General features: G+C 42.4%; 1 protein-coding gene across 2 annotated transcripts in view; it reads left to right on the forward strand.

The window, feature by feature from the left end:
• The window catches only part of TBCD (tubulin folding cofactor D), a 149,977-nt gene that overhangs the window by 116,579 nt on the left and 20,109 nt on the right, over positions 1 to 13,289 (forward strand). For both annotated transcript variants that reach the window (XR_013975193.1, XM_080923880.1), the window contains exons 23-27: positions 1,482 to 1,513; positions 7,663 to 7,725; positions 8,495 to 8,571; positions 9,838 to 9,919; positions 11,955 to 12,073. Coding sequence is in view for 1 of the 2 variants with exons in the window: in XM_080923880.1 (XP_080780006.1) it covers positions 1,482 to 1,513; positions 7,663 to 7,725; positions 8,495 to 8,571; positions 9,838 to 9,919; positions 11,955 to 12,073 (373 nt within the window). In the remaining variant the exon portion in view is untranslated. The remainder of the gene's footprint in view (positions 1 to 1,481; positions 1,514 to 7,662; positions 7,726 to 8,494; positions 8,572 to 9,837; positions 9,920 to 11,954; positions 12,074 to 13,289) is intronic.

The raw sequence follows: 13,289 nt of genomic DNA on the forward strand, positions 1-13,289 counted from the left end.
CTTTCCATTCCCCCGGTTTTACCCCATCTTAGTTCGGGTTTTACTGCTGTGAACAGACAACATGACCAATGCAACTCTCATAAGGCCAACATTTAATTGGGGCTGGCTTACAGGTTTAGAGATTCAGTCTAGTATCATCAAGGCAGAAACATGGCAGCACCCAGGCAGGCATGGTGCAGGAGGAGCTGAAAGTTCAACATCTTCATGGAGAAGACTGGCTTCTAGGCATCTAGGATGATGGTCTTAAAGCCCATGCCCACAGTAACACACTTTCTCTAACAAGGTCATACCTCCTTATAGTGCCATTCTCTGGGCCAAACATATTCAAACCACCACACCCCCATCACTAGATATGAGAAAGAAAGAGGGGGAAGAAAGATCTATGAATCTAATTTCTTTCTTCTTTGTTTGTATCTGGTCTTTGCTACCTTTATCTCCCTGGTTTTACCCTCTGTCACTAGATAAAGAAGGCTAGAGGGGGGAGGAAGGGAAAGAGAGAGGGAGGGGAGGGAGCCTTGAATCAAATTTCTTTCCATTTGTTTCTTCTTTGAGCAGGACTACTAACAAACTATAACCACCGAGCCCACCTATTGGGGCTCTAGCCTTGATTATTTGCTATATGAAAATTTCCCACAATTGCAAATATCACACAATTGTCAAAGCAATCTGCAGCTGGCACATGCTTCTGCTAGAGCATGAGGCAAATCATAGTCAGCTGCTAGGGTCAGTTCAAAGCAGCCTGGGATTAAAACTAAAACTTTATATTTCTGTGGTTTTAAACAACCCAAAATTCTAGGAATTTCACCACACCTATGCTGTAGGTTCTGTCCTTTATGTATTAACCTATGAACCCTCTCTTTCAAGCCTGTCTTGACAGGACATTAGGATTCCGCTTGGCTTTTCCTATATCTGCCCATGGGAACTTTTGTGGCCATGCCTTAGTGAACTAGAAGCCTCTGAGCTATACTTTCTTCCAGAGTCTGCTGTGCATCACACATTTTCTCTGGCTTCCCAATAGTTTAAGGCAGATCTTGTTGCCTTTTGGCCTAGAAACCAAAGCCTCCCCACACCAGTGCTGTTTTCTCCTTTGGGCACCCCCAGCTCCCACCGCTGCATTAGGTTGGGTAGCTTCTGGCAAGCAGAGTAACTGTGGCGTCGGGCCATAGGCCATGTGACATGTGACAGTCATCTTGACATTATTGTGGCGTGTGGTAAGTAGCATTTGGGATTGGTTTTGTGTGATATATCGGCAATGACCGAGTGTCCTGTGGAGGCTCAAAGGACAGAAGTCTGCCAGAGGATGATCTTGTCATAGCAGTTTTGGGGTTTTCCAAAAATGTAGCTCATATTTTCAGGCACTAAATCTCCTAGTTAATTTAAACTGTCATAGTTTTTGGTGCCTGAAGTTGTATCTGTTGCTTAGTAGGGTGTTTGATGTTTTATGTGTAAAAGACTTTAACTGTCTTTTCTTTGGTTTTCAGGGGTCTGGGAGGAGAACTTATGAGACAAGCAGGTAGGTCTGGGGCCAGAAGCTGCTGTCCTTCACTTCAGTATGGGGGAAGAATATCCTGAGGTTAGGCCAGACCTCCTAGTAACAGGTGGTTGCTGTTTTCATCAATTTCTGCTCCATATTTACCTCTGCACATCTTGTAGGCAGGACATATTTTTGGTTGAAGGCTTTGTGACTGGGTTTGTGTTCCCATCCTCTAATAGAAGTCTTGCTTGGTTACAGAAGGTGACAGTTTCAGGTTCCATAATACCTATTGCTAGGAGTCTTACCTAGAATTACCTCACAGGTTCCTGGGAGTTTCCATCATCCTAGGTTTTTAGGGAAATCACCAATTGTAGTTCTCTCGCTCTGTCTTCCCCCCACCTGCTCTGCCTCTAAGTTCCTTCCCTCCACTCCCAAAGTCGATTTTATTTTCCCTTCTGAGTGAGAGTCAGGAATTCCCCCTTGAGCCCTTGGTATTATTTAGCTGTTTTGGGTGTGTGGATTGTAGCATGGTTAAACTGTAGTTTATGACTAAATATCCACTTAAGTGAGAACATAACATGTTTGTCTTTCTGGGTCTCAGTTCCTCACTCAGAATGATCTTTTCTAGTTCCATCCATTTGCCTGTAAATTTAATGAAGTCATTGTTTTTAATAACTGAGTAAGATTCCATTGAGTAAATGCGCACCATATTTTTTTTATCCTTTCTTGATTGAGGGACATCTAGGTTGTTTCTAGTTTCTGGATGTTACTAATAAAGCTGCTGTGACCATAGTTGAGCAAGTGTCCTGGTGGTATGGTGGAGCATCTATGGGCATATGCTCAGAAGTGGTATAGCTGGGTCTTAACATAGAACTATGTCCAGTTTTCTTAGAAACTGCCAAATTGATTTCCAGAGTAGAAATCAACTGTGTTGGTTTGCACTCCCATCGGCAGTGGAGGAGTGTTCCATTGCTCTGCATCATCTCCAGCATGTGCTGTCACTTGAGTTTTTGATCTTACCTATCTGATGGGTGTAAGATGGACTGTCAGAGCCATTTTGATTTGCATTTCCCTAATGACTAAGGATGCTAAACATTTCTTTAAGTGCTTCTTAACCATTACATATTCCTCTGTCAGGAATTCTGTTTAGATCTGCACCCCATTTTTAAAATTGTGTTATTTGGTTTGTTGGTGTTTAATTTCTTGAGTTCTTTATATATTTTGGATATTGCCCCTCTGTTGGATGGAGGTTTGATGAAGAGCTCTTCCCATTCTGTAGGCTGCCATTTTGTCCTTTTGACAGTGTCCTTTGCCTTACAGAACCTTTTCGTTTTTTTTTTTTTTTTTTTTTTGGTCCTAGTTATTGATTATTGATTTTAGTACCTGAACTGTTGGTGTTCTGTTCAGGAGGATGTCTCCTGTGCCAGTGAGTTCAAGGCTATTCTACATTTTCTCATCTCAGATTTAGTGTATCCAGTTTTATGTTGAGAACTTTGATCTGCTTGGACTTAAATTTTGTACAGGGTGATAGCTAAGGATCTATTTGCATTCATTCTTCCACATGAAGACATCCAGTTAGACTATCAACATTTGTTGATGAGGCTTTCTGTTTTTCATTGTATAGTTTTGGCTACTTTGTGAAGAATCAAGTGTTCATAGTTTTTTTTTTTATTGTACAGAATTGTTTTAGCTATCCTGGATTTTGTTGTTGTTGTTGTTTTTCCATATGAAGTTGAAAATTGTCCTTTCTGTAAAGAATAATGTTAGAATTTTTATGGGAATTGCACTGAACTTGTAGATTGCTTTTTGGTAAGATGGCCATTTTTACTATGTTTATTCTACTGATCCATGAGCATAGGAGATCTTTCCATCTTCTGCTATCTCCTTCAGTTTCTTTTGTCAAAGACTTGAAGGTCTTGTCATACAGGTCTTTTACTTGTTTGGTTAGAGTTACACCAAGATATTTTATATTTGTAGCTATTGTGAAGGGTGTTGTTTCCCTAATTGCTTTCATAGCCTGTTTATCGTTTATATTAGGGAGGAACACTGATTTCTCTCTCTTTTTTTGAGTTAATTTTGTGTCCAGTCACGTTGCTGAAGATGTTTATGAGTTGCAGGAGTTCTCTGGTAGAATTTTTGAAGTCAGTATGTCTACTATCATTATCTGCAAATAGCTGTACTTTTGAGTTTTTCCTTTCCAGTTTGTATCCCATCTGTTGTTTGTCTTACTGCTTCAGCTAAAACTGCAAGTGCTGTGTTGAGTGGGTGTGGAGACAGTAGATTTTAGCAGAATTGCTTTTGAGTTTCTTTCCATTTAATCTGATTTCGGCTATTGGCTTTCTGTATATTGTCTGTATTATGTTTAGGTATGTGCCTTGTAACCTTGATCTCTCCAAGACCTTTATCATGAAGGGGTGTTGGATTTTGTCAAAGGCTTTTCAACATCTAATGAGATGATTATGTGGGTTTTTTTTTCTTTTTGTTTGTTTGTATGGTGGACTACATCCATGGATTTTCATATGCTGAACCATCCCTATATCTCTGGGATGAAGCCTGCTTGATCATGGTGGATGATGGTTTTTATATGTTCTTGTATTTGGTTTGCAAGTATTTTATTGAGTACTTTTGCGTGGAAATTCATAAAGGAAGTTGGTCTGAAATTCTCTTTCTTTATTGAGTCTTTGTGTGGTTTCAGTATTAGAGTGACTGTGGCCTTGTGGCCTCATAAAATGAATTTGGCCATGATCTTCTGTTTCTATTTTGCAGAATAATTTGAGGGCTATTGTTATTAGCTCTGTTGAAAGTCTGGTAGAATTCTGCACTAAAACCATCTGGCCCTGGGATTGATTGATTGATTGATTGATTGATTGATTGATTTATTGATTGGGTAGACTTTTAATGACTACTTATATTTCCCTAGGGGCTATAGGTCTATTTAAATTGTTAAATTGTTTACCTGACCTTAATTTAACTTTAATAAGTGGTTTCTATCAAGAAAAATGTCCATTTTGTTTAGATTTTCCAATTCTGTAGAGTACAGGTTTTTAAAGTAAGACCTAATGATTCTTAGGATTTCCTCAGTATCTGTTATGTCTCCCTTTTCATTTTTGATTTTGTTAATTTTGATATTCTCTCTCTCTCTGCATTTTAGTTAGCTTGGCTAAGGGTCTATCTATCTTCTTGACTTTTCTTAAAGAACCAGCTCTTGGCTTTGTTGATTCTTTGTATTGTTTTCTTTGTTTGTAGGTTATTGATTTTAGCGCTGGGTTTGACTATTTCCTGCTGTCTATTCCTCTTAGGTATGTTTGCTTCTTTCTTCTCTAGAGCTTTCAGGTATGCTGTTAAGAATGACACATTCTTTCCTTATGTTTTATAAGTTTAGGTGTTGTATATTCATTTTCATTGACTTTCTTCTTTGACCCAGTGGCCATTGAGTAGAGAGTTGCTTAGTTTTTCTGAGTTCATATGCTTTCTCTTGTTTCTGTTGTTGTTGGAGTCCAGCTTTAATCCATGGTGGTCTGATTACACACAGGGAGTTTTTTCAATTTTCTTGTATCTGTTGAGACTTGCTTTGGGACTGAGTAATATGAAAGAAGAGACATTATACTTGGTAGTGGACTTTTAAAAAGATGTCTTTTCTCATGTATCTGAACTTTGAAGTGTGCGTGTCAAATGTAACATGGTGAGTGGCCACCAGAACATTATGGGCACATATTTATTTGCTTTACATTTTTATAAAGTTTTTGAAGAATTACAAGTTATTCAGAAGAAAAACCACTAAACGTGTTGATTTTAGTACATGTGAAGAGACCAGCTGGGCTGTTGTGGCAATGTGTGTCAGGGGGCAGGGGTAAGCAGGCATTGACAAACAGGGGTCAGGGATGAGTCATCACCCTGGGAAGCAGGTGTGAAGAGAGGGACCTAAGTGTTCATTCTGGGGAAATGTGGGGGAGGGGCTGAGTGATGACTCTAAAGAACAGGTGTGAGAAGGCACCAGTGAGTGTGAAGACAGACTGAGGGGTGTACGGAGAGGGGGTTGGCTGTGTCCGCCTGTCTTTGTTCCTGTTATTACAGTAGGGGCTTTATTGCTTAGCACTGTACTTCACAGAGTTTGCCCCTGGTCCTGTTGACTGGCATGAGATTCTAGGTTTGTAAACAATAGAAACTGACACCTAAAATTCTCTTTCTGCACTGCCATATGATGTCATATGTTGCAGTAATAAAAATACTGTGCGACCAGTTCCAGCGTGTCACTGCTCCATGCTGGTCCCAGCTACTCTCTGACCCAGGCAGTTGCTCCCACGCTAGTGTCGGCACCAGTGGGCCATATGGAACTAACATTAATTTATCTCATCGCTGTCACCCTCTAGTTAGTATCTCTCTCTCAGCTGCTTCTCTGCTAGCCAGGAACTCTGCTCACATTCTCTGCTGCCACCCCTTGGTCCCAGCAGTGGCTACCCTCTCACAATTTTCTTGATGTTGAATCACTGCACAAAAGAAAACACTACACAATAAACTCTGATCCGATTGCTATGATATAATTTTCTCACTTAGACAAGTCAAATCATCCTATACACATCTATCCCTTATAAAATAATCATAACAACCTGTATCTATGCAAAGATGTGCAGAGAGAAATGGCAACATGGAGGCCAAAAGCCCATCCAGACTTATTTTTGATTCTTAGAACTGCATTGCATTGTGCTTCTATAATGACCTGGTGCCTTACATCTTTTACACCCCAAGATGTCCTCCTGCCCTGTACCAGTGGGTTGTAGGCTCATCTGCCCTACACCTGTGGATCTCTGGTGCTTACCTGCCATGCACTTCTGAACCCCAGGTGCTCATCTCCCTTATACCTGTGGCCTCAAGATGCCTACCCTCCTTAACACTTATGGAACTTGAATACTTGCCCCTCTATAAACCCCAGGTGCTCACCTGTCCCTTGCCTGTGTGCCTGTAGGTGTTCATCCAAGCCCTCTGACTATACAGCCATTTGAAACTTTGTTCCTTAGGGAATGTATATTTGGCTTCAGGACAGTCATTGCTTTCTAGTGGGTAATTTTGTTTGTTTTGTTGTGGTTCTTGTTTTGTGAGACAAGACTGACCTCGGGGCCTGGATCATTGAACTGCTTTCATTGCTATTACAAAATATCAGAAAAAGCAGAAAAATATCAGAAAGAAAGGTGTTATTTTGGCTTGTGGTTTGATAGGAACAGTCCTTTTGCATGTATTTCTAGAAACATGCTTTTCCCAGCACCATGGCTGTGTCACCAGGCCACTCCTGACTCCCTTTTGTTCCACCTGGCTTAGCTGGGTGCAGCTGGCACTGATCCAGCTTCTCTTTTCTACCCACCTTATACTCCAGGAGTCTAGCCCCTGCCAAACATCTCTGGCAACCCGCCTGCAGCAGAGCTGAAGGCCCCAGCTGCCCCGAGATCTTACATGATCGCAAGCATGGCAGGAAAAAGCCCTTCTCTTTCCTAGCATCTCTTTTCCTCCTGGGACCTGGAAGTCCCACCTGTACCTTCTGCCCAGCAACTGGCTCCCTGCCTTCTTCATTAACAAGTCAAGAACCAATTAGGGAACTAGACCTTAGTACCAGCATCTACTCTTACACAGACCCATTATGGCAGGGAATCTGAGGCAGCGAGAACAGCTCTAGTTGTAGCTGTAGAAGTGTGAGGAGCTGGTTACATAGCATATGTGATTAGAAAGTATAGAGATGGGATGTTGTTAATGTTCTATTTTATTTGGTCATGGAGAGAAAACTATGGAATGGTGCTGTCCACATTCAAGGTGGGTCTTTTCTTCTCTGGGAAGCTTCTCTAGAAACTTTGACAGACTAAATACAAACAAGTGATGGTCTTGATTATCCCAGGGCCCAGTAGAGGCTTAGGTGTTCCTCCACTGAGCCATAACTGACTTAGTGTTCTTAACCTTATGTGGATCTCTGTATTCACATGGATTCTTTAAGAGGGCTCCCCAAGATTCTGTGTTCAGGATAGGTCTGGAGTATCTTCCTCCTAGTGTCCATCTGGGGAGATAGCCTGGACTTGCTTATAGCCTGACCAGAATGGAAGGGGGAAGGGAAAGTTAGGTGCTGGTTATGCACTGGTTAAGATATAGTGAGGTCAGCTATAAGAGTCACTTTGGGAAAATAATGTATTTTTTTTCTTTTTCCATAGTATGCATCTTAATAGAAAACTTGTCACTTTCCAGAATGCCCTTCAGAGGTGACACTGTTATTGGTAGGTGCTTTCCTCAACAACACAGATAACATTTCCTTACCCTGTTATTCAAGCTCAGAATAAGAGATGAACCTGCTGGGTGGGTGGATGGTTGATTATAGTTTAAAGGATCACAGCATTGCTGTTGTATTGAAATTGCTGCAAACTCCTGTCACCCTCTTCCAGAAAGAGCAGGGAGTTCTTCTCAGCTCCATAATTGGCTGTGGCTCTGCCTGTCACCATTGTACCCAATCCTAGGCATTCCTCTCCCAGATAGATGAAAGTCTAGATGACCAGGTACTTATTTATTACCTAAATAGTCCTATTGCTATACAGAGAGCAGTCCTCCTTGGGCCTGCCCTTCCCTAGTCTAAAGTTACGAATTTTATTTAGCTAGGGAGAGTAAGTCTATCTCACCTCATTTATTGGATATAGTGGAGTTGAAGTTGGGTTTAAATTGTCAGGGATCAGGAGAGATGGAGGGAGAGAGATAGGAAAAGATCACTTGAAGCTTTTACCTGTAAACAAAACAAAAAGTTCCCAAACATGATGTGCTAGCCTTTGGTTTACAGGGAATTGCATTTTCTTCACAGTGGTGGTAGCAGCAGGGTGTTGGGGAGCTGACTTTCAGCAGCCTGAGGTGGGCTTCTTCCTGGGACTGGGGCTCTTGGCTTTTGTGCAGTCTGAAGAATGTTCTCTCGAGAGAAGTCTTTCTGCTCTAAGAGTAAGCAGAGGATGTTTGTTCTCAGTGTCAGCGGGGTATTCTGAGGTTTCCTTGCTCTTTTGGTAGGTGGTTGGCAGTGGCTGATAAATGACACTCTCGGGAGTCTTCATCTTGTTTCAAGCCATTCCAGACAACAGATCAAGGTATGCTAAGCAAGATTTCTTTCCCTGCACAGAGAGTGACACTAATGCTGTCCACAGTGCCTATCTCAGTGGCTCCTTCATGCACTAACCTGACAATCTTCAACACTTTCATTGGGTCCACATGATTTGCATAGTAGGCTAGAATGGCCATTGGTAGCCACAAGCTTTACTCTCTTTCACTACCAAAGTTTCTTCCTCTAGTTTGAATAGTAATGGTTTGCTTAGGTCATGCCTGAGTGCTGGTGAGCTGTGTGTGAGGTTTGGAAATATTCACATGAAGATGGGGAAACACAAAAGACTGTGCTTGAGCAACTAGATGCTCGAGCCTATGTCCATGCCTCCAGGTCAGGTGGCCTTGCAGAAGCAGAGCTGGGGCATGTTTTAGGTGGAAAAGCAGTGATGTGCCATGTGAGGAGTAGAAGCACATTTATGCACATGAGCCCTGCTGGCCTGTGCTGCCTGCTGTCTTGTTTCTTAGGCAACAGTATCATTCTGTGGAAATCTGGAATTCTGGTGGTTTTCCTGGTCAAATTTGTAGGCCTCATGGTTGATGTCTCAGAATTTTCCTTTAAAACACTATGCATAATCAAGTCCCAACAGCCATGATTATATTCTTTGATGCTTGATTAGTACATGTAGCATCTGCACGGTGTGTTGAGGGGCTTCCCCGTGCTGATCTTCACCTGCCCCTCCTCAGTTCCTTTCTCCTTAGTTTTGAGGAGAGGTTGAATGAAAGGCTTGAATTGAGTTGGAGTCATCTACTGCAGACGGTGGAGATCGAGATCCAAGGATGTGCCATGTGTGACACTGTACCATCTAGCTTCCATAAAAGTTACTGGGGCTGAGATTGGTCTTCTGTTCTGCATGGCCTCTTGTTTGAGATGCTGATAAATCCTCGTATTCTGTAAGCCAGGTTTCACGGGTGTTATTTTGAGCCCTTGTCCAAATAAAGAGCATACTCCATCCCTACATTCCCTCTGCTGGGAAGGGAAAATGTTTTGTTTTATATTAACTGTGCTGTTTGAGAGCACATAGAAGAAGTTACTTCTGCATGGGAGAAGTAACTGGTGCAGAGAATTTAAAATGACTGATGTATCTGACAGGTGCTGATAAGATAAGCTAGAGTGTGACAATGATATTGTTTGGTTTTTTTTTTCTTAAAAAAAAAAAAAACATACTCACTGTGCCCTATTGTAGTGAACTGGTCATCTGTAGATGAGGATTTCTAGACAGACTCACTTTTACTCACGTCCTCTTCTGTTTTAGGAGTTGGCTGTCTCTGCCCTGGCTGCCCTCTGCAGTGAATACTACATGAAGGAGCCTGGGGAGGCAAGCTCTACCATCTCAAGTGAGTGAGTGAGCTGTATGCTGGTCCTAAAGCAGGGATCTGCAGTATTGACAGGAGCTGTGTGAAGCCCAGGAAGCTTGGGCTCTGTTGTCCAGAGAAGCAACCCTGTCTGATCACCTTTCTGGAGTTAATCTCTTAGGGCCAACCCAGCACATGCTAGGTGATTAGGTTACAGGAAGGAGGGGAAAGGTCTCGGTCACATAGCAGCCTTCACATAAGCTCCCCCTGAGCCACTTGAGTTCAGGACATGTCCTTATATCTGTCCAGACATCATAGATGCCTAAGAAAGCATCTTAATCTCTGAACAGGGAGCTTCACTCTGGGACATAACTTCCTAGAGACACTGCATAAAAGTCTCTTGCCTAGTAATTTACATTTACTTTTTGTGATTTTGCAAAAATATAGAAATATACTGGAATTTGATCCTCTGGCAGAGACTTTTGTGTATGGTGTATCTATCTCTGTGGTCGTGTTTTTGCATATGGTGGCCAGAGGTTGGTGCTGGGTATCTTCTTTAGGTTTTTTTTTTTTTTTTTTTTTTTTTTTTGAGATAAGGTCTTTTACCGAACCTGGGGCTCACCACTTATGCTGGCCAGTGAGCCCCAGGAATCCTCTTGTCTGCCTTCTCAGTGTTGGGATTATAGGCATATGCTATTATGCCTAGCTTTTTCATATGTTGGGGATTTAAACCCAGGTCCTCGTGCTTAAATAGTGAACACTTTACTGACTTAGCTCTTCCAACTCCCTGGCGGACCTTTCTCTGTTTTCTTTTTAAAACAATCTTTCTTATTTTACATGTATGTGTGTGTTGCCTGTGTATCACTTGTGTGGCTGATGCCCACAGGGGCCAGAAGAGGGTGTCAGCTTCCCCAGAAATTGAGCTAAAGATGATTGTGAGTTGATGGCAGACTTGAATCTAGTAATCTTTACAGTTATTTATTAACCATGGGCAACTTTATGCATTGATAGTAGCATATTTGATTATATGTAGTCTGTATTTTAAAAGTATAGCAATAATGTCATATTTTACTTTTCAAAGTACCATGTCATATCTGTTGACAATAAACAGTGCTCCCAAGTAACCATTGGTGTATTGAAACATAGCAGACTAAAAAGAGGCTTCCCCCCATCCCCATATGGCTACTGAAGTGAATTCACGCTGGTATGTGTGAATTGAGAGTGTCATATTTTTCTGCCCCCACATCTGAGGATGGATAAGAGTATATTTGGGGGTTTCCATGAATGGGTATTAGCAGCCCCCGAAGGCCGAAGTCTGACTGGCAGGTCTCAGGGATGGTATCTGCCTCCTCGCCACCTTGCTGAGCTGCATTGTAAAAGAACAGAACTGGCTTCTTGGTTTTAATATTCTCCCCGTCACCCTGATCTGATCCTCTAGGCCTGTCATTTTTCATTTCTCCCTTGAGATTTTTATCCTGACACTGCTGCACTAATAGCCCTGTGTGTGTGATTAGCGTGGCCTTTGTGCTCTGCTCTTCTTGCCCCAGAATTTGGGAGACTCAGTCACAGTGTGCCCAAGCTTTCCTGTCAGCATGGAAGTGTTTTCATTCTGTTAGTAGACTCTTGTTATTAGGATGTTGTGTTTACCATAAACATTTGTGTTCTGAATAAGTAAAGGTGAGAGTTCTGAGTGTGTTGTATATTCTTATAACCATCTTATATTTATTTCCCTAACAATGAAGCTATGAAGTTAAAACTCCCCATGAAAGCCAGGTTTGCTAGTGCATGTCTATAATCCCAGCTGAGCTGTCAATCCATGGGGACCCCAGATCACTGAGAGTTCATCAAGATCAGCTTGGTTTAAATAGAGACTTTGTCTCAAACAAACACAAGCACAAAGGGAAAAACCCTTAAGGAAACCTTAAAACCACCATATGCAATTTTTCTTGTATCTTATGTATTACTCTGAAGGTATGTCTGCATCAGAGCATTGTCCTGGCTTACCTGATGCATCTAACTTGTATTTCTAAGGGGTCCACGAGGTGGTGGCCAATTCTGAACACTTCTTTCTTTTCAGAGGAATTGATTCCACAGTACCTTGCTGAGCTCCAGAGCCCAGAGGAGATGACCCGTTGTGGCTTTTCCTCAGCCTTAGGTGCCCTCCCAGGTTTCCTTCTCAGGGGCCATCTGCAGCAGGTAGGGGTGCCAACAGCACCACAGGGGCACAGATATGAAGGGCTAGCAACTAATCTGCACACCTCAGCTGGGGAAGGAATACCCAGAGGTTGTACATGTGGCTATGCCAAACAGTGACTGTTGGACCTGGGTTCTAGTATGTGGGCTAACCTGCTCTTGCAAGACACACTTCTAGAGCTGTGCTCAAGTTTGTAGGGTGGGTAGGCCCTGTCTGAAGAAACTGTGGCTTCCTGAATGAGAAAACAGTAGCCCTAGGCAGTAGTTAGTACCATGAATGCACCTTCTATTCTTACAACCATCTCAGTTTATTTCTCTAATGATGGAGCTGTGCAGTTGACATTCCTTCTGAAGTTCCGTATACCTTAGGTAACTTGTGGCCCACCTTGTTTGTAGTCTTGGTGGGAGGTAGGCTGGGTATGGGTAAATGCTGCCAGCCCCATGTCTCAGCCTGGTGCCCTATGGACCCGTGCCTGTGCAGCAGAATTTATTCATTATTGTTTTGCTACCTTTTGGGGACACTATTATCTCTATCATGGCAGTGGCAAGCTGGAAAGAACAAGATGGTCCATGCTCTGCCCTGCTAGGTGCCGAGTAGACATCTCAGCCTTACTAGGCTCCTCATCCAGCCCTTTTGATCTAGAAAGACCAAGATATATTTCCTCTACTGGATCTACTATTGAAAGCCTTGAATGGAAAGGCTTGTTAAGTTGTTACTCCAGGTGAAACAGGGGCACCTTCTGCCTCCCTCAGTATCTTTTCCTCACACTGTCTCATCTGCTCTGGTGTGGCCTGTTCTCTCCCTGTTGTCTGTCCTCAGCATCCTGTATCACATGCTTCTAGTCTGGCTCCTTTTTCCCCTTAACCGAGTCCATTACGATTACGCACTTTTCTCCTCTGAGTTGAAACACCAGGCTTGGTCCTTTCAACTTACCCCAAGATCCTCTTGCTGATTGTTCTACTTGCCATACAAGTTGGGATGCAGTAAGACAAACTTTCCACATTTGCTATATAAATTGGTGTCCTTTCCTCCTGTGGGACCAGACAGCTTTTGATGATGTGCCAATAGGCCTCTTTACCCTTGAACAAAGCCTAGTATATTTGTCATAACTGCACTCACTCTGAGGTTTATCCACTTGAAATGTGGCAAAAAATGAAAGAGATTTTAGAACTGGGCTGTCAGTCCAGGAAGTAATAGTAGGAGCTGGAGAGATGGCTC

This window comes from Micromys minutus (assembly GCF_963924665.1).
Source record: "Micromys minutus genome assembly, chromosome: 10".
NCBI lineage: Eukaryota > Metazoa > Chordata > Mammalia > Rodentia > Muridae > Micromys > Micromys minutus.